The sequence below is a fragment of the Amblyomma americanum genome, chromosome 1 (genome assembly GCF_052857255.1).
Source record: "Amblyomma americanum isolate KBUSLIRL-KWMA chromosome 1, ASM5285725v1, whole genome shotgun sequence".
NCBI lineage: Eukaryota > Metazoa > Arthropoda > Arachnida > Ixodida > Ixodidae > Amblyomma > Amblyomma americanum.
This window is the reverse complement of record NC_135497.1, coordinates 258,587,288-258,614,970: the sequence shown is the minus strand read 5'-3', so window position 1 is coordinate 258,614,970 and position 27,683 is coordinate 258,587,288. Positions and strand designations below refer to the sequence as shown.

The window sequence follows — 27,683 nt, the reverse complement described above, 5'->3', positions numbered from 1 at the left end:
CGCTCCCGGGACTGGAAGGCGTATCCTTCTTATTATTTTGTTCGAATTCGTGTTAAACATTATTACTGTGGACCGCTCACTGCTAGCCTTCCACGATTACTAACACTAGCGGCGTCTCAGTTAAGAGCGGATTTGGTAAGAACCGGCTTCTTTCATGCGCTGACTGATATGCTTCATCGACGTGTTTGTTGCTGATGATGATGCAGCTGCTTGGTGGGCACTGGAAAGGAACATCGAGAGCTTTATTAAAAAAATAATGGCGTATACCTAGTTCAGCTTGGTTCCACCATTTTTTTTTGTTTTGCGACAGTGTGCCTTGCTCTGGGGGACCGCACTGCAGTGGAAATGAACTGTGTGGAGCATGCCTCGAACCGCAAAGCAGGCACCGATTTTTTTTTTTTTTTGCGCGCGCGTTCCTAACCACTCGAGGAGACACTACGAAATGCTGAAATTACTCCAGCTGCCAGCGCCGTAGGATCCGAAGTGCGAAAGCTTGTTTTGGTGGCTTTTGCTGAAACAGCGCATCCGTACATTCAGCGCCTGCGCCCCTTTCCATTCCTTCACACCGCCCATGCTAGCCCTGTCCATTCACGCTCAAGCAGAACCTCTTGGTGGGAACGAGCCGGCAGCAGTTGATATTCTATGAGCGCGATCACAGCGCCTTTTGCGCGAGAAAAGCTTAGTAAGGTGCTTGACAGCGGGCAGTGGCAAGTTGTCTATCGCCCGCATTGTTGGTCTAGGCAGGTACACTCGGAGCTGGGCTACACACCAATGGAGTGTAACGATAGTTTTTCAGGAGGATTTAACCACGGCGGCAGACAGGAGCAGCCGCGGTTTCGCGCAGTGAAGCACGCGGTCTTTCTGCCGAAGGGACCCAAAAAGCTGGTAATTAACGAATCTGGCAGGCCAAGTGCATGGCATGCACTTTTAGAATTTATGCGTGGCATGGGCTGCGAATGATCGATCGCGAGTAGATTCCGCAGTCGACGGGAGCACAAACGCAGAGGCAAAGGTATACTCGAAGGGCCAGTCTTGAATAATTTGAAACGCACACTGATTCCCTTTGCATAACTTACGTTGGACAGGATGGGTGAGCCATACGACTGGATGCCGGGAAAGAGTGCCAAACATCGCTTGGGCATCCAGTGGAGGGGGCACACTGCGGCCAGTCCCGCTGAAGTATTTGAGAAAAGCCGCCAGGTGCTGTTTTAGTGACACGAGGCTTCGGGAGAGGTTTTTTATGACCACAGATTAGCGCCAGTGCTGTCTTGTAGGGTGTGTTCACCTCGTTACGCGAACGCACCAACGCGCCAACAATTTCGTGGGTAGAAAAAGGCGAAAAGGAAAGGGGAAGGAGGGAGGCAGGGGCGGAAAGCAAGGCAGATACGAATACTTTAGACTGCCCGGGGCAGTCTTAGTGAAAGTGGCACTTTGCTCGGCAGAATTTCCTACAGTTACGAGCTAAATACTCCAATCAACAAATTGGATTTTCGGATATTAAAAGAAGAAATACCCGCCGCGGTGGCTCAGTGGTTAGAGTGCTCGGCTACTGACCCGCAGTTCCCGGGTTCGAACCCGACCGCGGCGGCTGCGTTTTTATGGAGGAAAAACGCTAAGGCGCCCGTGTGCTGTGCGATGTCAGCGCATGTTAAAGATCCCCAGGTGGTCGAAATTATTCCGAAGCCCTCCACTACGGCACCTCTCTTCTTTCACTCCCTCCTTTATCCCTTCCCTTACGGCGAGGTTCAGGTGTCCAACGACATATGAGACAGATACTGCGCCATTTCCTTTCCCCCAAAACCAACTATTATTATTATATTGTACAAGAAGGTCGCTGCATGAGTTCAGAGCAAATGATGTTTGTGAGCGGTTTGTAAGCGCAGTGTTGTAAGCGGCCCCATCAACGGGCCGCCTCTTCTAGGAAAGGAACGTCTGCACCAGCGCACGAAAACCCGGCTGGTATAACGTCCCTTCGACTGCGCATAATCACGAGCCTCCCAGGGCGGCAGCAGCGAAGCGCTATATCAGTAGTCTCCAGGTGCGCGCTGATAAAGGTAACTTCTCTCATAATGGGATAGCTGTCATCTGTAGCTCGGTTCATATCGCGGTATTGACTCGACGTGATCAGCAGCGTCCGCCATCGCCGTTCGAGTCTCTATACGAGCCCGCTGTCGCGTTTTCTTTTTTCTTTTTTTGTCGCTGTGGGTCGTGAGCGACAGCTAACGCGCAAAGGCAGAAATCAGGCATCGAGGGAATCTCCAAAATTTTTTGCACTCTTACCGGAAAATTCTTACTTACAAAACGTTTCCCTTTTCTCGAAAACTATTATTCATTTATATTTCTATACTTTCTGTCCATATCAATGCAATTTCTAAGACGGTTTATCAACTTTTGTAAACGCTCCTGAAATTCTTGATTCGGCGCAATTGAAACCTTTTCCATCACGGCGTGGACCATGTCTTTTCAATCCGCGTAGCTTTTCCCCACTCGCGTAGGTCCTGATTTTGAATACACGAATCGCAGATGTCTCGACTCGTTTAGGAAGTTGGAGGCTGCAAAAAAACTGGCTGGCGTTTTAGGATTGCTGAGCGCAAAACATTGTGCGAAAGCACCATCTTTTGCAGGTGGACACCGCCGCCACGTACCTGAAAGCGCGATTGAGGTGTCCACTGACCCAGGGAGCCAGTTATGCGCCTTTTATTTCTTCAAAATTATCGGGGTCTACAACGTTGTCAACGCCAACGTCACTGAACCCAATGAACGCCAGCGGCCTACTGCTCCAGTGCCGCGTTCCTGCCACAACGTTGTCAACGCCAACGCATGCAGTACACATCTGTTTGTCACTACCGGCGCGTAGCTCAAAGCGCGATTGAGGTGTCCACTGACCCAGAGAGCCACTTATGCGCCTTTCCTTTGGTAACTCTCTCAGAGGCTTCACGCAAACAGTGGGATTTTCTGAGGTAGGAGGTTAACAGTGCTTTCGCTCTAAAAAAAATGTCGCCAAATGCGCGAGTGATAAGGGTGATCTTCATGTCGCGATGTGGGGCATGTTTCGTGGTGACGGAGCCAATGGCTCAAGCTTAATTCACTATTGATGGCGTGCTCTCAGTTTTTCGAAAACTTCATTGAGATGTTTCATAGAGCACGGCAATAATGCCTTAGTCTGCCTCTCACTAAATGAATTAGCGGGCACATTTCCGTACAGAGTGAAGAAAAATGGCGAACATCCCTTATAGGGGTCTTCACTCGCCTGGTTTTTCAAGGTTGTGGTGCTACGTGTTTTTCGACCAGGCAGTGATGTACCGTTTCGTTCCTTGGAATAAACTGAGAAAGTTTCCATCCCACTGACAATGTTCTTTACACTGCGGGCTTTTCTTTTTTTTAAATTACTGAATAATTCATTTGCAAAGTTTACACTGACCCTCTTTTTTAGTTTAAAAGAGGAACCCTAGCCAGCAGACTTTTTTTTTTTCGTTCCCAACTTCCTCTAGAGTCTCATCTTCAGAATTTCTTAGCTTTCTCGCGAATTTTCCTGCAGATTTGAGGCTGACCTTTGATAATAATCTTGATGCGATGCACAGTTTCAGCCAAGATTGATGTCCTGGGCCGTTCATTACGGTGATCATCACAGGTGCTGAAGAGTCCAGTCCAAATTCGAACGAACCATTTTTCGACAGCTCTCATAGACGGTGGCCGCCCTCCAAGGCGAGCGTTGAGCTTTTTGAAGCATTTATTTGACTGCCGGTAAAACTTGCGGAAAATGGTAGAGAATCGCAATAAGTCTGTTCTCATCGGCAATGTGCACTGGCATCTACTCACCTCCATAATTAAGCAGCTCAAGTACAGGAGCGGCATGAAAGTATGCAAAGAATTTTTGTTTCATGCTTAGCCTTTGTCGAAAGTAAAGATCGATTTGCTTCTAAGCCGCGCAGTGGGGCTCTTGTGGCATCGCTGGAAGTCCTAAGCTTCGGAGTCGCAAGGGTGGGAGTCCCTCGCACCTTCAAGATGCTTCAAAACGCTGGCGATACATAACTGGCCACACAGCGTAGCTCAGAGTTGAGCGCCTTGACCTTTTTACTTTTGACAAAGGCTTAGCATGTGTGCACGGACTTTTGGAACTCCTCCCCGCGTACACCTGCTACGGACGATGTTTCGGCCTGTATAATCGACGAGTCATACGGTTTCAGCGCTCCCACAAACACCGGCCGCATGCAGTTTCACTAATGAAAGCCAACCGGTGACGTCCACATGACGTTGAAATTAGCCTGCTGCCTTTTCTTTTTTTTTTTCACTTCTCCGTTGTTGTGGTACATGGAAGAGGGAGCGTTGCGCGTTTTTTTTTTCTGTAATTATGAGTCATTATATGTGACAGCCCGGAAGATTCAATGCAGTCATACTTGGGTTGTGACCGCGTTATGACTTGCATGACTATTCTGACCGTGCTCGGAGCCAACGAGCGCTGTGCCGTCGCTCTTCCGTTGTTTTTCTGTTTTTGTGTTTGGGCTCCCACATTTTGTCACAGTTAATAAGACCCGCCATCGAGCCCGACATTGTGTTGCTCAATAGCGTCGGGCGAGGAGAGTCGTCGGAGCCTCCCGTTGTTTTGGAAAAGCCACAAGGACTCCACGTGAGCCACGCTTGCTCCCGATAGCGTTATCTACCTTTTCTTTGTTCCTGAATTTCTTAACCTGGCTGGGTTGGGTGGCGATTGGGGGGGGGGGGGGGGGGCTCTCCTCGCCGCCGCTAATATCTCGTCTGCACAGTATACCAGGGACGCTACCGCTCGGGGATGGCGGACGGGCAGCGAGAAAAGAATAAGCCAACAGTGGGCAGATATCGACGATGGCGCGAGCAAACAGGTGTGCTTTGCAGTGTTATCGGAGCGCTTGTTATTTGCCAGATTATTCGGGGGAAGTTCCGGTGCGGTAATGACAGGGGGGGGGGGGGGGGGGGTCGCCGTATCTGATCGCGCGCTAAGCGATAAAGAGATGGAGTGTAAAAGAGTTCCAATCTAGCCCTGCTCAAGCGCGCAAAGCGAAAAGAACAGAGCAGAAACAAAGCGCGATGCTTAAATAAGCGCCTCCATTCTTAGCCTTGTGGAGCAAAACGCAAATACCCCTGAAATGCGCCCATATATCTTATCTATGCGCACCTTAAAACACCGGCAAATGCCAGGCTGTTCCCTCCGGCGTGAGTGATGGCCAAAGCGTGGGCGGTGGCTGGCTCCGAAAGGTAAGGCTTTTTCTCTACGAGCGTTTAATTTATTTTCCTCGCGTTATCTGAACGCAGTGATGCCTAAGAACCGAGCGCAATGTACGGCTAGGTGCAGCGAAACCATAGACAAAAGGGAGAAGCTCGCTGCGTGTACAGTGAGCAAAAAAAAAAAAAAAGAGGTGTGATAGTGCGCGTTTTCCAGTCCCTGCTATAGTGTACATACATACACCGGGTTCTTTCTTTTTTCTCCATCTTGACCGGTTTACTGCGTTTGCGCAGCGCGAGACACCAGCGTACTCGGACAAACTTATTCTGCAATTTAGCTGGCTCATAGAGGGTGCCCGTGGCGAAAACCCCATTTGCTATGTTTTTATTTTCCTCGAAGAAGCATCGCGGCGGGCTTCTGGCGTAATAGATTTCGAGGATCCTCGAGTTTGGCGCACCTGGAGCTGTCCAGTAATGCGTTTTTCTTTCCCGCCTTCCCTTTACGGCTCAATTTCCGCCTCGCACCTGCGATCCGAAAGTTGATCCATGTTTTTGAATCCACTTGGAAGGCTCACAGACTTTGGGGATTTTGCGCGAACGACTCTGCAGCGGACAAAAAAAAAAAAGAAAACAGCTCGCTGTGAAAGAGCTTACATCTGCAGCCTTGGTAATGCTGTTTCTTGGAACTTGTGCGAACGCGTCGCCTGCAGACCCCGCGACCTTGAGCGTGACCTTGAGTTCGCTTTATGCAGTAACTAGAATGGGGGGCCTATACATAAGTCTTTTTTCCCTTTGAACGCGAAAATTTGTTGAGGGTTGGGGCACGGCGGTTGGTTTTTTTTCAATCAAAATTATAGGGCATACACTTTTGTTCAAGAGACTGCGTGCCTTTAAAGCGCATAATGTGCTGTTTAGTTTTCTCGCATTTTAACTTTAGAGGTGTGATGCGAACTGTGATGGGATGTGAACTGGCTGATTTAAACGAGGTACTGTGTTCTCTCTATAGACCTTTCTTGTTTTGTGAACTTGATTAGATATGGGAATGATTTCATGTCCGACACCGGCGGCTAGGCGTCTTTGCTTTCTATCGCGTTCCATTTGCATCTTTGGAAGAGGTGTCTCCTTTCAGTTCACAGTATTGCTGCTTGGCCATTATATATATATATATATATATATATATATATATATATATATATATATATATATATATATATATATATATATATATATATATATATATATATATATATATATATAGGCCGCTCCTGCAGCCCAGGACGTTGTTCGAGGCTGTTGTTATGGGAGGACGTTAATTCAGGTCCATTTATGTACTCAGGACGGGCTATTCAGACGATCCTGAGTAGCTCGAGACACGAGCTGGTGCAAGCACTAACTTTACGCAGTGTTTTGGGTAGCCTTATCCCTTTAAGGTTAGCCAAAGCCCATTCAATTTTTGTTCACTGCACAAATTGATTCTGTGCTTTTTTTTCGACTTATGTTGACGCTTGCCCGGCACCAAAAGATTGCTGAGGAAGTAGCATTAGAAAAATTTTTCGCCACGCCACCTGCACCGAAACGGGCTCGGTGATCACTGTTTTGAAGTAAACGGGGGTGTAGTCTAGCCTCTGGGATCCGCGCGAATAGTCCGTGTCGACACCCCGCCGTTTACTTGCTAACAGAGGTGGGCATCTGAACCTCAAAAATCTGGACCTCACCTCAACCTCAAAAAGAATTTGCCGACCTCACTCAACCTCATCAGTTGAGGCTGACGTCTCCTTAGGCGCCTTCACCTCACTTTTCCTGAGGCCACAGCTTGATCTCAGAAAACTAACTAAAACAAAACAAAAGCGATTAAGAAGTTTTTCAGTTCAAAACAATTCTGAGAATCCTGTGAGACAGGAAAGCCAAAATGATGATGGTATTATTTAATAAGGTGTCTGCAGAGACTATTGATGTGCACGCAATAGGAGAAGCTTAAAATCTGGGATAAACCCTCAGAGAGTATATGGCCTGCGGGCAGGGGTGTCCCATGCGCGGTTACCACCAGTACGTCGGTGAGTACTTTATATGTGTCAATACTTGGCAACCTGCTTCGTGTATACTTGTTCGTATTGGAAGCATCTCGCTCATTCATTCACGAACCGGCAATTGACAAACACAGCCCTTATACACCATCTACCACAAATTGGCAGGAGGGGGGAGGTATTCACTATACTCGTCGATGTACTTTCCAATGCGACGGTTATGCAGACGCATATCAGTATATTTCGATTTTCTAGCTCTATCCGGCATAGCGAGAATACTATTTTCAGTCCTCTGTATGTTGCCTTCGAAAACACTTAACAAGCTGCAACGACTGTAGTACACCAACAGAGGCACGTTGTATTTATGTCTGTGTATAAGCGAGCGGCTTCTTTTATTAATGCGAAAGCATTAGATGGCTCAATTTCCAGGTCATATCCGCAAAAAAGTATCCGCAAAAAACGACGCCATGCGACGTCACGAGCCGACGAGTCACGCGACGATGATGATAACGTCACATAATTACTCAATGCTAATTAATATAATTGGGTAATGCTAAGACTAATTGGTGCTATTAGTGATGGAATCATATGAGTGTGACGTCATACCAGGTCACGTGACGGCGATGCAATGTGCCATCAAACCTAGTCACGTGACGGCGCTGTAATATGACATCACACCTATTCACGTGACAACGATGTAATTTCTCGTCATACCAGGCCCCCATCCAACCCCCTTCCACCCCACTCAAGATCCATATGGATCCCACATTACTACGCATGCGCGCATGACACATTACAAAGAGTGCCCACAACCCGTCCCACATTAAGAACATTCGGAATGTCCAGCAGGTAAACGCGCAGTTCTCATGTATGACATACTGAAAATATCATGCAGTGACTCTCGAGATGATGGCGATGATGATGATGCTAACAGTGTATCCTTATGAGCTCGGGGAAGTCTGATATACCGCTACCAAATTAAAAGTTGCCAGAATATTGATTAAATATTGTACATTACCCAGCAACCGAAGACAATTAGTGTGCGGCAAAATAGGAATACCTGCAGGTAATAATTAAGGATGATGATGTTCCTGGGAGGTCAAGACCCTCCCCCGTTTGCGCCACTTCCCTCCAGATGGCGATGGTAATGGTTTCGAAATCCTGGGAAATCTCCGATGACTCGGTGAACCCGCGGCATTTTGAAATAAAGGGTTGGATTACGTCTTCGAACACTGCGTCAACTATTAAGATCACACGGGTTAAAACAACTGGCCTAGAATGGGCAGCGTGAACCGCTCTCTCTTTCATTATCACCACAGCTCTCCGCTCAAATTTCCCCGCAGCGAAATCTTTTTCCGAGCCACCCCAACCCACCCACCACCCTTCTCCCTACCCCGGGGGGAAAAAAAAACCGCCTAAGTACTCATACGCCTCAACAGAATTCTTGGTACCATTTCGTCAACCAGTCTGAGACAAGCTGCTTTAAGCCAATCACTTGTTTTTCTTCAAAACTGAACTAATCAATGATACAGAAGCATACTCGACGTTTTTTACCCACGAGCACCGCGCGAGCATTCTGCGAAGCCGTTTAAGGTGAACCATGGGTCTCTGTAATATAGTTAAAGGAAAGATAACGTGTAGTGCCTGGTCGTCTGCAAGGCAGGCCGCCAACCTAACTGATCCCATACGAGAAAAGAAAAAGAAAAGAGAATGATTAGAAATATACAAACAAAAATGGCACACTAAAAACAGAAGCGAACAACAGTGTGCCCCATTTAACGTCATATTAGAAGGTTTGAAACAGCGACTCAGCATCACAGCGCAAACATGTAATCAATTCCATTCACACATCTTCATTTAAAAAAAAATGAAAAGGAATCAGCTACCACATCACCATAGATTCATTATAGTTTTGCATTTTTTTCGCCGCTGCAACACCGCTATGCTGGCGCGTTCGCCTCGTGTTGTGGTGTTTCGGCATAATAAGCGAATTTCCTAGTAGGAACAGGGATCAGGAGACCAAAGAGAGGTTATTCGGAAGGATAAAAAAGGGAAATTATTGTATCTGCTTGCATTTTGGAACGGGAATATACATAATTAGTGTGAGATTCGAAAGGGGAAGCCACCGATCAAAAGCTTCGACGGGGTTACAAGTTTTTCTGGCTTCGTGCTTTTTAAATAAGATCAGCATGTATCCTTGTTAGGAACCACCTGAATCACATTCTCTCGTCTGTGCCGACTACTCCAGTTTCTGTTAAGTCGGCTGGTAATGTACAGCAGGATCCCCTTCATTCGACTGCAAGGCAAGAGCCATGACGTCAGCGCCGGCAACGAGCATGAACACGAAGCAGTCTTGCTTGGGGCCATTCGCGCTTCGACGAATTTATTGCGTGCTCGTTGGACTGAACTTATTTGTTTGCGGCATCAAACCAAGCTACTGCGGGTGAACGTCAGTTACGTGCTTTGCGCGCTCCCGGGAGTTTGAGCCGACCGGCAGGCAGCTACGGGTGCTACGCCAGCGGGGGAAGGGGGAGGGAGAGTGGCGTGCTGTGACAGTAACACTCCTTCCGGGAAGACCAGAGGGGTGCGTCTTCCTGTAAGCTCGGACTGAATGGAGATTACGGCGCAGCACCGGAAGCTAAGAGGGAACTTTGGCATTCGGTTCAAACAGGGTAAACCGAACACCAAGCGTCATCACTGCATGAACATTGCGGCGGTGCCCTGCAACTCCACTTCGGAAGCGGCACTCATCGGAGGAAGACGTGGCAACTGCAAAAAGTCTCGACCTCAAAATTTCGACCTCACTGAATGACGACCTCACCCAACCTCAAACTCACGCTTGAGGTTGAGGTCTGATTTGCTGACCTCACTCACAAAATTTCGAGCCGTCGCCGGCCTCACCTCAACCTAACCTCACGACGTCAGGTTGAGGTCATTTTGAGGTTGAGGTCGACCCCATGAGGTCGAAACCTCGTGAGGTTGCCCAATCTGCTTGCAAAAACTTCCGAAATGGGCCGATGATGGCGACACCTGCGTTTAAATATTCGGTCTTTCTAGAGTATGAAAGCTTCGTTTTCAGTGAAATGAGTGTCTTTTTCGTTATTTATGAGCTAAGCTATGGATACAAACCAACTTTAATCTGTCCTCGGTGTTCCTTAAGTAGTGGTGTCTTCGAATGAAACGCACTACCACCGCGCAGGTACGCAGGAAGTGACGTCAAATACGACACAGGTGGCACGTCTCTTTGTGCACTTTTTACCCCAGCCGAACGTGCGAAACACTCGCAGAGTTCCGTCGCTCTTTCTGCCCTTTGCTCACCGTGGCCTCCGAGATTCTCGAAAAAACCTCAGAGGCCATCCTTACAGGCGGTCGACGCTGACGACCGCGGTCAGCAATTTGTGCAGTTAGTAACACAGCGAGCGGGGCCATGCTTGAACCGGACGTTCGTAGAAATGATGGGAAGGGCGGCATCCACGAGCATGCTGGCGAAATGCTGCGATTACGGGGGTGCAGGTTTGTGACACCAGAGCACGGTGCCTTGTGCTTGCCGGTTTCGATGTGTACGCTGCAGAGATTCAGCCAGGATAGCTGCCGAAAGTGTCTCTATAGACGATTCCCAAATCCGATCTCACTTCGCCACATTTTCGCGTTATTGATATCCGGTAACGCGTTTATACGGTGGCAAAAAGTACGATGTTATAAAGTGCACGCGAGCCGAATATACAGTATGCCGTCCGTTGCTTGAGGTTAGGCAGGACTATCGGGACGAATAATATTCGCACAAGCCTTTAATTTTCTCATAACGGCAAGGCACGTCTCTTCGGCCGGTGACTGCGTGAATGCAGCGCGATTAAATGCATTGCAACTGCTACCATATTCATTATTCAACGTTTTTTTTTAATATGCCCACTTCAGATGTTTCGTCTGTTTTTTTTTTATTATTATGCGGCGAAACTTCCTTTGGCAGCTGTAGGGGGAAATTCTTTCTCCGCATCAGCAGCGTCGTCTGCTCGTCCGCGCTGCACGACAGTCACGGAGCAAGATTATATAGGAGGTGAAACTCGTCGCGACCAGATAAAGTCACAATTATATGCGCCGACGGGGTCGCATGCAGTGGCGGCTCCATGCGGCGCCTCGTAGAAGCCGCAGCGAAAAAAAAAAATGCAGCGCCCGGGCAGGCGGCTCCGGCGCGCGCTCAAAGCAGACGACAAGCAGACGACACGGTTGTTTGCTTCAGCGGGCACGCCGTGACGTTGTATTTCAGTAGTTTCTTTCCAGGCCGTCAGGCGCCGCCAGCAGGATAGTGGCGCCGCGGGCTTGTGGCCTTTTCTGGTCGCCGCAGACAGCGGAGTTTCCACTCCTTTATAGTCTTCCTCTGTGACGACGGTCCACCGTCGGTCTCCACGGTGGCGCAGTGCCGCGCGTTCGTGTCGTGCTGGTCGCAACCGAACGTGTGGCCGCGCCCAAGTGTGCGCAGATGTAGGTTTGTGAGTGGGGCTTGTCTACACGGCTGGCGTAGTGTTGTGCGGGGCAAATGAAGCGAGATTATCGCGCAGCTGCTCTATCAGGTGTGCAGCGCTTGCGCCTGTGCCGCTTGTAGCACCGTGCAGCTCCGCTCGAGCGCGAGCATAGCCTGTGAAACCCTGCACTTGCTGTGAATGTTCGCTTCCTTTGCTGCGCAGTGCTCCGCTTCAGCGCTCTGTAGACAAGTGTGCTCACGTTTATGCGACCAAGTGGCCTATATATAGCGAACTCTCTTACTCCAGCTCTGCCGTCTGCCGCTCGTTATGCTCACGTTGCTGCGCCTGTGCAACTTGTTTATGAACTTGAAACTGTAGATTTGAAAAAGTTTATTCTGTTTACTTTAATCCGGTTCGTGGAGCATGGTAGCCTTACTGCTTATGCGTCATAGAACACAACACAACAACAAAAACATATTGCTTTCCCCACTGCGAAAGACCTGCTCTGAGCTGACCCCTTCTGAACGCTGCCATAAACGTTCCCTCTTTTGTAAGGCGACCGCGCATTCAAAGCGCTTTCTTATCGGTGGCGAGTGCTAAAAAGGTCGAAAGACAGTATGTTTTCAGTGAAGCTTTCGAAACAATTTTACGGCCGCCACCATATCTAGTTTCCTATTGAGTCACGGTTGCATATAGCGAGAAGGCTCATCTGCCGCTTCTGGTTCATTCCTGTGAATGTATTACTCGAGGGTCCTCCGCCTCATTCCCTTAGTGCGTGAGCAGTTAGAAAGAGACAGATGTTCATTCCCTGTCCTGACTTATGCAAGTACAGTGAAACCTGCTTTGCTTCTTTCCTTTTCCCCTGTTCATTAGTAAACAGAAGGAGAACAGACAGCGAGGCTTACATTGACCCCTGCAGACAGAGGCGCCGCCGCGCGGGATGTCCTTGACCGTCGGTGCTGCATAAACCAGCGTCGCCGCCGGTACAATCCTTAGCGTCCGCACTTTGCTCCGCTCAGATTCCGCTCGGTAATCGGAGCACACACACAAATGTAGGGCTCGCAAAGTAAGTGAGCGATACTCATGAATGTGTTTTGGAGCAGCAGAATGGCTTCATTGATTATTCAGGATGGGCAGGCTCGTTCGACTGCATTACCGTTGCCTTAAATAGGCCCGGAGAGAGACCACGTCGCTGTATATGCAACACCAGGGAGCACATGGGGCGCCAGAATAGGGCAGCTGCGCACATGGGGGCAGCAGCTGCTGCTGCATTATTCGGCCTCTCCTCTTAAGGGTAAGCAGCAGCGAAGCGGGGCTCGAAGCGCCCGCGTGCACCCTACCGCGTAGCCACACAACACCTTTTTTTTTCTTAAACCGGGCGCGAGAAGCGGTTTCCTTCCGGAGTAATAATAATAATTGGTTTTTGGGGAAAGGAAATGGCGCAGTATCTGTCTCATATATCGTTGGACACCTGAACCGCGCCGTATGGGAAGGGATAAGGAAGGGAGTGAAAGAGGAAAGGAAGAAATAGGTGCCGTAGTGGAGGGCTCCGGAATAATTTCTACCACCTGGGGATCCTTGTCGTGCACTGACATCGCACGGCACACGGGCGCCATAGCGTTTTTCCTCCATAAAAACGCAGCAGCCGCGGTCGGGGTCGAACCCGGGACCTTCCGGAGTCAGAAATCGCAATCGTCGTGCCCGCCATTCAAGTCGCTGACGTCGGCGCACGAAGCTGACACAGCGCTCGCCCGCTTGGGTCGCTTTGTGTACGTGCGCGCATACGATACGCGAAATGATGGTGGCACTAATGCGACCGCCGTGCGCCCTCACCCTTCCGTAATTGGAGAAGACCGCGTTTGGGAGTCCGTTTGCGCGAGTCTTAATTTCTCAATCGCCGAGGGCGCCCCCTCCGTAGTCAAGCGCTCTCTGCAGCTGTCAAGCTTCAGAGCGCCGCAAAATCGATCAAGCAGCCGGGTGCGACTTGCGCTATGCGCGGCGTCAGTTCCGCATCAGGCCCCCAAGCTGTCTGCAGCGAACGGGGGGGGGGGGGGGGGGGGGCTTAAGCACAGAAGACGGTGCCTCCGGACCAGCTCACTCTCTTCCTTTCGTACGCGGGCGGAGCACAAGATCAAGGGTGAACGCGCGCCTCGCCTACAGCGCCGAGGCAGGCACCGAGGTATTAGCTCCTGCGCTTAAGCCACCCGCAGCTCCGGGTAGCATGCGCGCCCACGCGACTTTGACCCTCGCCTCCGCACGAGGCGATGACCCCGCAGCGGTATCGTCAGAACTGCGGTCAGTGAACGGGAATGTTGCTGCGCTTACCGCAGTTCGGCGGAGCGAATGCACACCTATGTTTGGGCCACCTACCTTTATACCCCGCTTTTAATTCCGGAGCGTGGAACATGTGGCCAGCCAGGTTTTCTCCTTCCGAAAAGGGCTCACGTCAGCAGAGTCGGGAGGGTCGCGTTTTCTGAATCTTGCTACAGGGCTCGCCGAGCTCCGAGGTCGTTACCACGTCGCTCGCCTGCGCGGCGAGCGTTGTCCGCTTCGCTTTCGTTTTATTACTGCTCCGCCCAGGGGAACCGTTTTCTCCTCTCCGCATCGGCCATAACGTCCCACAACTGCCCTGCCTTGGCGTTTTCGTCAATCGGGGCGAACAAAACCGACAACCATTTCCCCTGCCGCTGACACATTGCCGGACGGCTGCGCGGAGCACTTTCGGAATGGCGTAAAGCACCAGCGCTTGAAGCGGCCAAACTGCGTGTGTCGGGGCGTGCCGGCTTTCATTAAAGGGTCCGCGAAAGAAGGGCGTAGCGAGGCGAAGAGGCCCGATGGAAATATGTGGAGCGAGCCTCAAATGAGCGGCGCGCCCGGAAGAGGAACCTATTTATCACGCCGATTGCAATGGCATTGATTGCTTCGGTGCTCGGCGGGCGTAGGAGGGGAGGAAGAAAGTCCATTAGACGAATAGCGGTCGACGTTTTAGCGGACGCTCCGTGACAATTGCCGCCGCGCGAGTGACTAATCGAATGACTGGAGACGAAAGAAGACCCGAGCGAGCGGAAACCCCCCGGCAGCCGAGCACGTTGCCCGGACATTGCGGCCGTCTTAATTCGTTTAATGTATTTCTCGGACGGACCCGGTGGCCACCCGTGCGGAAGGGAAGAGCGGGCACAGGTGCCACTCGTGCGGTCACGGGCGCCGCCGCGGCTGGTTTTGAGACGGTCCGGGGCCCTCGAGTGGTTTGCTGCGCACGGGCTTTTTGTGCCGACCCCTGTGCGCGCAAAAGGCGCTTCGTATTCCGTAAGCAGTCGCGGTCATGCAATAACCGGCCCGCCTTCTTCTCGCAAAGTCAGGTCAAGTCCGAGGCCTCTCTTTTTGTTAACCTACGAAGTAAGGGTGGAGACAAAATGCTGTCAGAGCATGAGAGCATCTCGAGTGTTAACGAGCCGTCCAAGCGTCCTTTTCATTGCAAGGTGACAAAGGCACGTGAAAAGGAAACGAGTCGCCCAGTAGTAGTTACCCGCGTGCATTCTGGCGTGTTGTTTGCTGAGCGAAGGCACTAGATGCCTGAACTCGGTTCGACAGGAGGCACCCATGGTTGCAAAATACAGAACATCAGCACGCTGCCCGACGGCCGGCGTCAGTTATGGCAAGAAATTTTCATACTCCTTACCTACTAGCGAAGAAGTGCTGATCGCTAAAAACAAAACCAAAACAAGCAAATATTTGTGGCAGCGCATGACAGTAGATGTTACGAATTGCCCCTTCCGCCACTGTTTTGCAAGCTGATGCGGAGTTTAGCGGTTCGTCATCCGGATGCTTATTAGATCAAACGGCTCTACTATACGGAGCCTCAAAACACGCAGCTCCAACGAGGCGCCGTTATTTTTCGCGCTGACGCCGTGTCACTTTTGCACGTCACCTCACTGAACCGCCCCCGTGAACAAGCCCTGACAGTGGCCTTGCAACGACTATCGGCAGACGCAATCGGGACCTGGCCTTGAAGGGCGACCCTCGAACAATATCTTACCTGTGTTTGCGTTCCTTACAACAGTATGAATGACGCACTTCCCTCATTGTCCGTCCGACTGCGCACTTTGGCGAAATTATCCCATGCGATTATTTACAGCCTCTTGTAAATTCACGAAGATGTTTTCTTCTCTCGCTGGTTTATAATCGCTGACGTCGTGTGGAGAAGGAGCCGCCCCTTTAGTTGATCGAACGGAACCCAAACTTTGAAGAAATGTATGTATACGGAAGAACGACTGGAGGAAGCATGCAGATACTGTTTCTCACGATATTTCGCGAGCCAGGCGCTTAACTCAGACCCTTTGTCTTTCTTTTTTTTTCAGAAACATTGCGAGAGCGTGGGCGGTAATTACAGCGTTTAGGCCGCTTTTCTTTGCATGTCTTCTTCTCTGCGAAGCTGGAATACTTTATACCATGTTACGACGTCACTCGCGCCTTCCCTCACCCTTCTCGCCCCTTCACGCGGCCCTCTCTTCACCACTTGTAACCAGGAAGAATAGTTGTCGCGTCGCTGATAATGGACTCTTCGTGTTTGTCATTTTTATTTATTTATTTGCAAGATACAGCAAACCTGAACTCTACCCCGGAGAGAGATGGCTGTTTCACGAAAGTTACACGTTTAAAGATCTGCTCTACTCTTTGTGACGCCTGCCCCTGGGGCTGCTTGACTTTACGGCATATGACGAGGCACTCCTCGCGGCCTTGTCTTCCTATAAATAAGAGCCAACTCGCTTAAACATGTATTTTGTGACTGGTGATCCGACATTCAAAAGATGCACTAACGGTAGGAGCACTAGGCTATCGAAATGCGAGATCAGTTGGCTTGAAGGCTCCTTAAGACCGATATTGTTTTCACTAATAAGCCTGCCTCACATACTGAGTGCAGTGAATAGTTTCTTCCAAGCTTAAAGCGCTTTAAGGCTTTTGTTTTCGTTAACAATGATCTGCCTCACAGCCTGCCTCCCCGTGATACTTGCTGGGCCGGGTGTTGCTGAGTTCAATGTTTTTCTTACTAGTCGCCGTGAAAAAAAAAAAAAAAAACTTTCTACCAGTGCTTGGAAGCTGCAAACCGTTTTGAAACATTTTTTTGTATCTGGGTATTGCTGCCTTTTCAAGCCAGGTTGCAGTATATATATATATATATATATATATATATATATATATATATATATATATATATATATATATATATATATATATATATATATATATATATATATATATATATATATATATATATATATATATATATATATACACACCACGTGTGCGCACAAGCTTGCTCTCCAAATCTCTTCGCCCCTTACATGTGGAGTCAGGAGTAAACGCTCCGTTAAAAGTTAAAGTGCCCGACTATAACTAAGGCACCAATAAGCGCAATAAGGAGTGCTGGCTGCAATGTCAGCTGCTGAACTATAACAGCATGCAATTTGAATTACAGTGTTACCTGAGCAAGCTATTAGCACTGCGTTTACACAACTACTGGTGATTATTTGTTTTGAGTGATCACGAAAAGGAGCAACACCCCCGAGCACACGAGCATGCATATATATATATATATATATATATATATATATATATATATATATATATATATATATATATATATATATATATACGAAGGTTTGAGACCTTTTACTGTTCGTCACGATGCCCGCAGCTTAGCAAAGTTACATTTTTTTCTCTGAGAAGAGCCTTGACAAGGTGAAAAAGTTTGGCGACGAAGCTTACCCGTTGACAGTGGTGCATTAAGAGACTCGTCTTTGTCGAAGCGGTTTCCCAGCAAATTCCTATTGCACCCGCTCTCCCGGCGGTAACAATTTTCTGCGCAGACGGGGAGAGGAAGTGCCCCGAATTGTTTTATGCCGAGCAAAATGATTCGCGTCGACGTTGTTAGGCCGTGCGCTCATTTCCATTCCACGCCCACGTGACCTTTGTCAAACGCAATTGTCGCCCTTTATTTGCTAGGCGGGCATCTCCGACAGGCTTATTCGTCTCCCGTGGCTTCTAGAACGAAGGGGGTGCGACGCGGCGTAAGGGGCGCCCCCAGGGGCTAAGCGTGAAGCGCGCATCTCAATGCTGTGTCGCGCCATAACTGCCAAGGCCGCTCGCGAGTACGGAGCACACTTTCGCACTTCGGCCACGACGACACTGGCGCCATTTTAGAGCGGAAAAGGGAGGAGGCGGAGCGCTGCTGGGCCTCGTGAGTGGCAAGGCTGACCATCGGAGTCGAAAGGAGGCACGGAGCTCTCCTCGCGGGACTCCGGCTCCATGAGACCACGCCGTGCATCAAGCTTCGCGGGGGCAGCTGAAAGCGATTGTTCATCGCCCATGGCGTTCAGCTGCTGAGCGCAGATACCGAACGCGGTGACCGCATTTTGGAGCAGGCCGAAAGGAGCAAGCGGCCGTGTGCGATGCAGTGATAGCGGCCGCTAAAAAATCCCTCGTGGTCTAAACTAATCCGGAGCTCTCCACTACGGCGTCCCTCATAGATAGCAGTGTCTGTTTAACGGGTAAAATTTGAGTAAGCGGGTCGGTGGTGTAGCTTTCCCGCGAAATGCATGGCGGCGTCGAACTGCGTGGAGCTAATCCGGGCTCCCGCTCATATTCGTGAACCCGAGGTACTTATTCGAAGGAATAAGATGGCTAGAGAGCTGCTATTGACTTGCTTCATGCTGCTTTTTTCGTTGGCTTCGAGCGCTCAACATTCTCTTCAAAAAGCGGGCAGAAGAAGCGATCATGCAATCTTTTCTTTATGTCATTCTGCCGTCAAGCCAGCATGTCATTCCAACAAGTTGCCCTGCTTTTTAGAGGACTAATTTCTTTAGCGATTGGATAACCCAGCGTTAATATACCTAATACATGGAAAATGCTAGAAAGGAAATTGCGGCTCTAACGTTAGTCGAGTGGGGGCGTATTTGTCCTGTTAACCCTGCGTAAGAGTTCCTGCTGTACAGTCTAATTTGAAGGTGATCGCTTCAGGCTTAACCTACTCAGATTAAGCTGCTGTAGCACGGCTTGTTTTCGCAAGAACGCTGCAAGTAATTCATGAGATTAGTTGGACGAAGAATTCTTCTATAGTGTACCGTCATGTCTGTTGCAGAGTAAGTGGCCGTCACGCCAGGAACATTTTTTTTGCTCCATTTCAGCCGTTTCAGCCGAACTGTACTTTATGACAACTGCATTCTGCTTTAAGCTATGCCATACAAGTTCAAAACCTACCGTACATGCGAAGCTAGGACTTCAGGGTAGGCGACAAAAATGTTTTTGTGATGCCACGTTTCCACGTGTTTCGGCAACCGTTGTGTGGCGCAGCATTCTGAACAGTACATCCCACATTTAGAGCTTTCTCGTGCGAAAGTGCGCGGGACACCCGCAATCCCCTTCAGGTATAAGCAGGTGGCTGCGTTCCCGGGCGCGGGCAAACTCTTACACCCACAGGAAAATCTGTTTATTCGTGAGCATAAAGCCAACGTGAAAGCCCCAGGCGTGCTGGCGCAAATTCTTGCATTCTACGGCGCCTTAAAACGAAGAAAAGAATCATAAAAGAATCCAAACGGTCTTTACTCGTTGCCGCGTGAGGCGAACTCAAGTAGACGTTTCCCTCTTATATTTAGTTATTTTTGGCACTTCTTTCCAGCCACAGAAATAGGAGGCGGGCTGAGAAGAACAGGGGGCTGCGCACGTTTATTCGAGCTCACAATAAAATCGGATGCTGGCCTTTAGACCGCGTCGCGGCTTTTTCCCCTTACAAAAATTTCTTTAGACAGTCTATAGACTGTCCATGGACGTTTATCTATAATGTCTATAGACATTCTATCGACAAATGCTATAAACTAATCGATGGCAATACAAATCCTATAGACAGTGTATAGACAAACTATAGATTTATGGTCATACACTTTTACTAGACTTTCTTGCATAGATAGTCTAACAACTATGAATAGACAAAAGGAAATATCTATAGGAAGGCAATGTAGTATATAAGAAGTGTATAGACAGCCTATAAACCATTTTTGTGAGGGTCGAGCGTCGCGCTATTCCTGAAAGCACGCGCGTGCGGCCAATCGCCAAGGCACCTTTGATTTGCGCTGAACCGGCGGGTCGTTGTTTGTGAAATCTGAGATACAAAATCGTTAATCCGACCCCTAAACATGTATAGCTGCTCTGCGAAAGCAAAAACGCATGCTTGCTTATGCCCAAGTTAAGTGCTCTTCGGGCATAGGACTTTAGTGTGTCAATTTTACGAGTAGAAGTTTGACGTTGAAGCTGCTTTGTCATGGAAGGCTGGGCCGATCAACTTGGGCGCGCCTTCGTTTCGGCCCCCTCGCGAGCTGCGGTGCACACGCGCAATCAGTGCTCACGAGCGTTTTCTAGATGGAGGCAGCAACGAGACGCGCCGTGTCGCACAAAGCTAACGCGAGAACCGTGCTCCGTTGCGACATGCACGCATCACAAAAGCGGCAACGAACCTGAGAGCCTCGCGAGTTTCAGCGAAGAGAACAGAAGTGGCCGTTAACTATACTCGTACGATGTGGCCGGTTAATTACTATACGGAGGGGAAAAAAATTGAAAATGCGGGAAGCAAAAACTGGCATGTGCACTATATTAACGCACGCGTACTAAAATATACCAAGTGTAATCGCTCAAAAAATGCATATATAAAGACTTCTGGCACCATTGTTCCCCGAAATGAGCTTTTACAACGCGTGTATAGTTCTTTAAGGCTCGTCTTCGGCGATGGCCAACCGGTTAAAGCCGAAGACACTGTCGTTTCGAAGAGGTTTTGTCTTCTTCGATCGTAGTAACACGCGCCTGCCTCTAAGTTTTTTTTTTTTTTTTGCTTTCATCCGTTCCCAACAGTCATGCGATTTCTTGGGGTATTTAAGTGCCTAAGCACGTGCCGCTGCCGAGACGTACTGCGAGGAAAGAAAAGGCAAAGAAACAGAAACGGACTCGCCGAACCCTGAGCAGAATCTTTTGTCAAACCCAGCTTACATATATCGCCTGACGAGGGGGCTCGTGCGCTTTCCGCAGCATTTCTTGCGGCGACTCGAATGACGACCTGAAATATTTGCGTCGCTTACGCGCAGGTCTTTCGCTCCAGTCATGCTAACGACACATGCTTTGTGCTGGCGCCGCGTGTGTATATAAATATACATACACATATCATTTTCGCCATATCTCGTCAACGTCCAATCACGCTGCGAAAGAGGAGGGGGGGGCGGGAAGACGGTGTCGTTTAATACTCGGCGTCGTAAGTGCGGCATCCGGCGGGCCTCGGCGGCTCGAATTTCGCCCTCATCCTGGCTCCGCTGCTTGACTCCTCAAAACAAAGCGCTTCGCGCTTCAACTTGCCGCACACTGCAGCCCCGAGTGTCGGAAGCGCTGGCCGCTCTTTCCTTGCCCGGGTCCGGCCAGCGGCATCATCTCGCCGGGCGCCGGGACTTGCCTTCTTCGCTTGCGAAACGTTAGTCACGACGAGTTCCATCTGCAATCGCTCTCGCCGCCGTCTCGAAAGCGATATGCGCGCGCGGGGGGCTCTGCAGCTACCGTGCCTTTCGGCTGGCGCGGCTTGTGTGTCGCGCGGCTGCCCTCGAGTAAAGCATACGAGCATAAGGAGCGGCGTCTGACGGCGCTGTGCGTTCCAATAGCCGGCGGTGACCGGGACGGTGACGGGAAACCAGCAGCAGCGCACAGCCGCTGTTGGTACGAAAGATTTGTCTCAGACGTTCCAAAGTCGGGTTCCCGTGGGATTCGGCGAGACGTGAGGAAAAAGGAGAGAGCGCACTACAGTCCCTCATTAGGGGCCATGTTAAGTCTCTTTGACGTGTCGGCAAAAGTCGGGAAAAGTAGGGGGTGAAAAGGAGACGCAGAATCTGATCGGAGAGTTAAGTAAGAGGGTGGTAGCTAAAGTTTCGCAAGACACTTAGGCCCTGTTAAAAAGTTAGCCAACCAATTAGACACACAGACGCTGACACAGGCTCGCACGCGTGCACACGCACACCCACACGCACACGCAGGCAGGCAGGCAGGCAGGCAGGCAGGGGCTACGGCCCAGGGGAAACGCAACGGTCTGAACGATGAACTCACAGACGCTCAGAAGAGGGCAAAGCAATAATTTACGCCGACCCGTAGCGTTTCAGGCAGATACTTGTTCGCGCGGAGGTTGCTTGGCACGATTACTTCGACATGACAGCCGATGAACTGTGTACACTGCACACAGCTGTTCAAGTTCACAAAGCCACAAAGAGGTGCAGCTTGGCGACTGCTAAATCGGATGCTGCTTTCCAGCCGCGTGGAAAGGTGACTTATGTCATTTCATTAATATTTATCATTCGACGTTTGCGAGCCATTATGCTAATGCTGGCAGTTCGGGAGAAGGTATACAGTGATCTAGTATCGTGTTCTAATTTTATTGACCCCCCCTCTGAGAGGATCAGTGGCTTTGGTATCCTGCTGCTCGTCCCAAGGTCAAGGGGTCGAATCAGGCACGTAGTCAGGAATTTTATTCAGAAGGGGCCCAAGGTAATTTCTTGTAGGTGGCGGGGGGAGAGGGGGGGGGGGGTTCAGCCAGTTGGCTTTCTGCCAAATGAAAAAGGGGGGGGGGGGGAGTTTAACATGATTTTGGTCCAGGGCCCCCTCGGGCCCTCCCTTGGATATGTGCCTGGCTTGAATCCCGGCCGCGGCGGCACAGCCCACGGGCGTGTTTTGATGTTCCTATGACTGCGCCACCCAGGATGGGGGCAAAGTTGGTCCATGAAGTGGGTGTGATGATTTTACTGATTGTTTTGCAGCTTAACACGTGTCGATTGCGTAACTGATGCACAAATATCGACGGCGTTGCAAGGCGATGGTAATTTTTCGGGCGCATACACCCTTATAGCAGCGCGTGTCAAGCTGCAATCGCACTTCCATAGAAAGATGAAGTTGCTTGCATCCTATAGGATGCAGGCTTCATGAACAACTCGAAAAGTCAAAAAAGTCTTAGAGCGCCCGTACACCCTTTCAGAATCTTGCACTCCATGGGGCTAAAATTAACGGCCGTGCTCTTGAGCACTTCGAAAGGAGTTGGTGGAATCACCCTTTTCCATATACTTGGGCAGGTTGGCCACAACAGGGCGGGAACGTGGCAGGTTGCCACCTGCCAAGCGCACCTGGCCATGCTGCCCACAACTCGGTGAACAGGTGGGAAGCCTGTCACAGAGCAGCATTTAACAGACAAACAAACAACGGCTAAATGCATGAAGGGGTTCCTTTCCCCGCGGAACGGAACCCCGGGGGAGTCTAAATTATTCCAGAGCTCTCCACTGCGGCGTCCCTCAAAGCTCTGGTGTTGAGTCTGTATACGTTATGCCTCACTTAGCGCGCCATACTTAATTGTTACTGCAGGCATTGGGAATTAATGAAGCCACCAGCGAAGGGGAGAAAAAGTTTTGTAACGTCCTATTTCTCCACCAGAGCCACAAATACGCGGGCCACCACAGCTACTCGGTGCATGACTGCGTCCAGCCGTCCAGCTCGGCACTGCGCAATACCAGGAACGTGGGGCCTCCTCTGCTGCCTCTTGAGCAAGCGCCTGGCGCGCAGCCAACTAGCCATGATTCGGTATTATTCTTCTCGCAGCGGGGCGTCTGCGGCGGTGGCAGTGACTGCAGCGGTCGCGGGATGTCCTGTCCTCCTCTTGCTGGGTTTTCGTGCGCAAAGGTGTTAGCGATCGTTCGGCCGGCTGTGGCTGTCTGTAGCCGAAATCGACTCGCTACGTCTTAACAACGTAGCGCGCGGCAGTCGATTTTTTTTTTAGCTTTTAGCGCGACTTGGCGAAGCGTCCTCCGTTTATAACACTGCGTGCGCATAAATGGAGATTTCGCGTGTGAATTACGTCTGGCGAATCGAGATGTGTGAGCGTGGTTGAAGGAAGTCTTTCTTTCGTACTTTTCTTCCTGCTTGTGGCGTGTCTCGCATTCCGAAAGATTGCACTGCATGGGAATTGTAAATGCGGGCTGTAGATGGATGTTGTCTACCCGTGCTTCGCTTGTTCATAGTTATTTTTTATATGTGGCTTGTTTTCTTTTAAACGTGGCTGTGTAGTCAGAGCGGAGTCCGGATCAATCATTTCGTACGCTTTATGCCATATTGATGTGTACACGTGAGGACGTAAACCTTCCAGTTTGTTGTAGCGAGCGAAGGTCAACCTACCCCCGAGCAAATAAACAAAGAAAACATATCGCCGTGTAGCTCATTTTATTTATTTATTTATTTACAACATGCTGCAGGCTGAGCGCCGAAGCAGGAGTGGCATACAGGTATATAGAATACGGAAAAACATGGAAGTACAATGTACAAAGCAAACCAACACATTTGGTCGGGCAGCGGAAGCGGTTATTACTATACATGAGATACTTAATTGACCACAATCAAAACTGACATTCAAGAACACATAGAAGACAAAATTACTTAACTATTTATCAAAAGATTGGAGAGCAGAAGCTTACAAACTATTCCAACCTGCAATTGTATTATGGAAAAACATACTCTCTTTACTGAAGATAGTAGAAAAAAATATTTTTACACTGCTTGTTTCGTGCTATACTGAGTTTGCCTTTTTTTTTACCGTTTTGTATATTAGTAAGAGTGGACGTTGCTGAAATGATGCCGCTGACGCCAGCGGTATTGCCGTAGTGAAGTCTGGCAGAGGCTCTTATTGAAAAGCATTAATCATTACAAAGCAGCCCGTTCGGTAAGAAACCGGTAAGGTAACCAGCTATACCAGGCGTCCGGCCGTTCAATTATGCGCTTGACGGGCCAAGAGTGCGTATACATGCGACTCGTCCAAGTCCATGCGACTCGACAAGTCCATATTGACTAGCGCAAACACAGACAGGGACCAAAGTAAGAGTAAGAGACAGGACACAGCGTGTGTCTTAACTCTTACTCTTACTTTAGCATGTGTCCTGTCTCTTACTCTTACTTTGGTCCCTGTCTGTGTTTGCGCTAGTCACTATGTTTCGCTGCAACAACCAACTAGCCCAAATGAAATCCTTAGCACTTTATACGCTAACCAATATGAGCGGTATTCAATAAGTTTTGGCTTCTCGACTGCGACATTATTATTAGTTGATCAGGGAAAGGAGACATTCCACACTTTCATTTGAATGTAACCTTCAGTTCCATCCTATTATAAAAAAGCTACAGCCCACGTGGCAGAGCTGATTAACGACTCTCCTAATAATTTGCTTCTAAATGTACATCAGGAAGAAAAAAAAACAAGGCTTTTTAGGGCCTCTGTAGCACGTCGTGCCCGTTCTTAACAGTTAGTGCTGTCCCAGTCTCTCCCTTCCAAGCCAGTCACATGACAATACTTGAGACTGTTCCGCCAAATCTATAGAGCACGCTTAGGATGCTACCCGTTCAATCACCAAATGCACGATATGTGATCAAGGCCGGTACAAGTAGCGAGATGCAAGCGCGAAACACATGCTCAGGTCGCATGCTTCTGAACTCTGCGCTGATGGTGACACTTGCGGGTGACAGCTGTCAAGGGAGCCTGAGACCACTGGCCGCTTTGAAAAATCGACACGATACTCATACCCAAAGGTACCGCCTGTTGTTTGCGGCCTGACAAAAGCTTTTTCCCTAACATTAAACAACGTGCAAACGAAGTGTCCTTAGGCTTTGGGTATCTTTACCAGTCTAGTTTCCATTTCCCTTGCCTCTGCAGCGTCCCGCCGCTCTAGACTTCTAAAGATAGCGCATCCGGACCAATCCGATATCCAAACTTTGTAGGGTTTACATGGCCCGTCGAACTGGTGCTCACTTCGTTCGCAAATAAGCCGGATTAGTACAGCCTCATGTCCAGAGTTTTCATGCCATGACGTACCCTTTCTTCCAGAATTTCTGCGCAAACAAGCGGTTCGCTCTTTCTGACGTGTCATACTTGCTCCAAAGCTCGAGCTGCGCGAAGCGAGACCTTCGTGCCACCCGCTTCTGCGCGCACGCTCCCTTCTGATGCTCCGGGCTAATCTGACGAGAACTGTGCGCACGGTGGTCAAAACGAATAAGCGACAAAAGACTCCTCAGTTTTTGAGGGGTGAGGCGCGTGTCGTTCAACCTGAAGGACCGCGGAACATTATTTCATGCGGATGATGAGAGCGGACGGAACAAAGGGCCATTAAGCTGGGGGAAGTGTCGGCCACGGCACGGCCGCTCCGTGGGTGCGCTGCCGTGCGTGGGCAGAGTTAACGCGCATGCTGCTCTTGCCGCAGCGGGAGAGGGAGCCGTGCGGGAAACCCCAGGTCGGCCACATTGTGTGTTAATTGGCCTGCCGGAACGAAACGACCCGAGGCGCATTGTTTCTGGCGTAACGACCCGCGCGACCAGGAGGGGCTGCATTGGCTCGCAGTCTCGGCTCCGCGGATGCCTGAGCCCCTGCCGTAAGCTGCTACTGCGGGGCCTGATCAAGGCTGATTAACTTTGACCTAGTCCTTGGCGCGTAAAGGCCCCCGTCAGGGAGCATGGGCCGTGCACCTCGTCTCCCCTTCCTCGTCCCTTGCTCCTCCTCTTGTAGCAGTGATGAGCTCAGCTCCTGAGCTCTTTTCGACGTGCTCCGGTGTCCCGCGCTTATCTGATGCGATGGAAGAACCTGGTATCCCATGTTGCGTCCCTCGGCTTCTTTTCTTTTCTTCGCTTCTTTTTTTCTTTCTTTCTCTCTTTCCAGGGTAAGCTCGACGATTCTGATGAGGCGCTTCTTTGCTCGCGAGGCCTAGCTGTAAGCCTTTGAACTTTGGCGTGTTAATGCCACTTCCCCCTCTGGGCGCGTGTCGTCCACTGGGCTCTAGCCACTTTCCTCTTTTGCGCGGTAGCTGACAATTTAACAGACAACAGCCAAGTTCTTGTAGGTCTAGAGCGTGCCCTCGGTATCACGTATTTTGGACATATATGGTTGCCGTGGAAGCGAGACGTTATTTTGTTTCTCGTCGGCGTTTGCTCGGATTGCTGTGTGGCCACGTTCTTTCGCTGCATTCGACTTCTGCACGAAAGCGCACTCGTCAGCGGTCGCAAAGAAATGGCAAGAATCGCCACTTTCAAGATGCCAATGTATTGGTGAAATGCCGACGAGCAAAGGCTAGAACTCGGTAAATGTCCCGCTGGCTTTTGTGTTAAAGTCACGGTCTGCACGTTTGTTGGGCGATTTTTGTCGCTTGTAGTTTCTTCAGTATTCTCCATATGTGTCCCTGGACACTAGTGCGTCCGTTTTTTGCAGCTGTGAACCGGCATCACAGCACGCTGTCGTCAACAGTACACAAGATTTGATGACTTCTACGTTGTTGTTGTTTTTTTTACTTCACGCTATAGAGCACCACGTTTGCATCTCTGCTTAAAAACAGACTCTGCTTTAACTCGTTTCTGACATTAAGCTCAGACGCATTCTAACTGTCTTTGTTTCATAATAACGTTCTGCTTCCATATTACATGACAGAAAAGTCGAGTTGAGTGTCACTTGGCGCTGTATCCACATAACTGCAAGGATATATTGGTACACAGAAAAGCAGAGTTACAGCATGTTTCGGTGCTGCTGTAAAAAGTATGCGGACTGTTGTAATCATCACTATGCTGTGTTGTCTGCGATTATGGCTGCGGTCACGTTGGCTGTACCCTGTACTGTTCCTCTTCAAGGACCTTGAACTTCAGGAGCCTTATCAGAGACGCATATGTTTAGAGCGACCGGACACAGTATGGATGCATGCCCGCGGCAGAAAAACTTCATGGTCGACGTTGTAAGCAAAGAATAAACGAAATAAATGCAGCAAACCGGAGCAGAACTCTGAAGAGAGAGGGAATGTAGAAGAAAAGGCGGGCAGGTTATTCTGGTTTGCCACCCTGCACTGGGGGAAAGGGCATGTGAAAAGGAAGGAGAAAAGAGAGTTGCGCTAAAAATTAAGAGCTACAACGCTGTACAGCTCCC

At 49.7% G+C, this 27,683-nt stretch overlaps 1 protein-coding gene across 14 annotated transcripts in view; it reads left to right on the top strand.

The window, feature by feature from the left end:
- LOC144114996 (GTPase-activating Rap/Ran-GAP domain-like protein 3) overlaps positions 1 to 27,683 on the top strand; it is an 811,635-nt gene that overhangs the window by 612,658 nt on the left and 171,294 nt on the right. Inside the window, exon 1 of one of the 14 annotated variants that reach the window (XM_077649107.1) lies at positions 5,091 to 5,232. The exons of the other annotated variants lie outside the window; for them this stretch is intronic. Coding sequence (XP_077505233.1) covers positions 5,198 to 5,232 — 35 coding nt within the window. The 5' untranslated portion in view covers positions 5,091 to 5,197. Of the gene's footprint in view, positions 1 to 5,090; positions 5,233 to 27,683 lie in introns of those variants that run through there. 14 annotated transcript variants of the gene reach the window in all.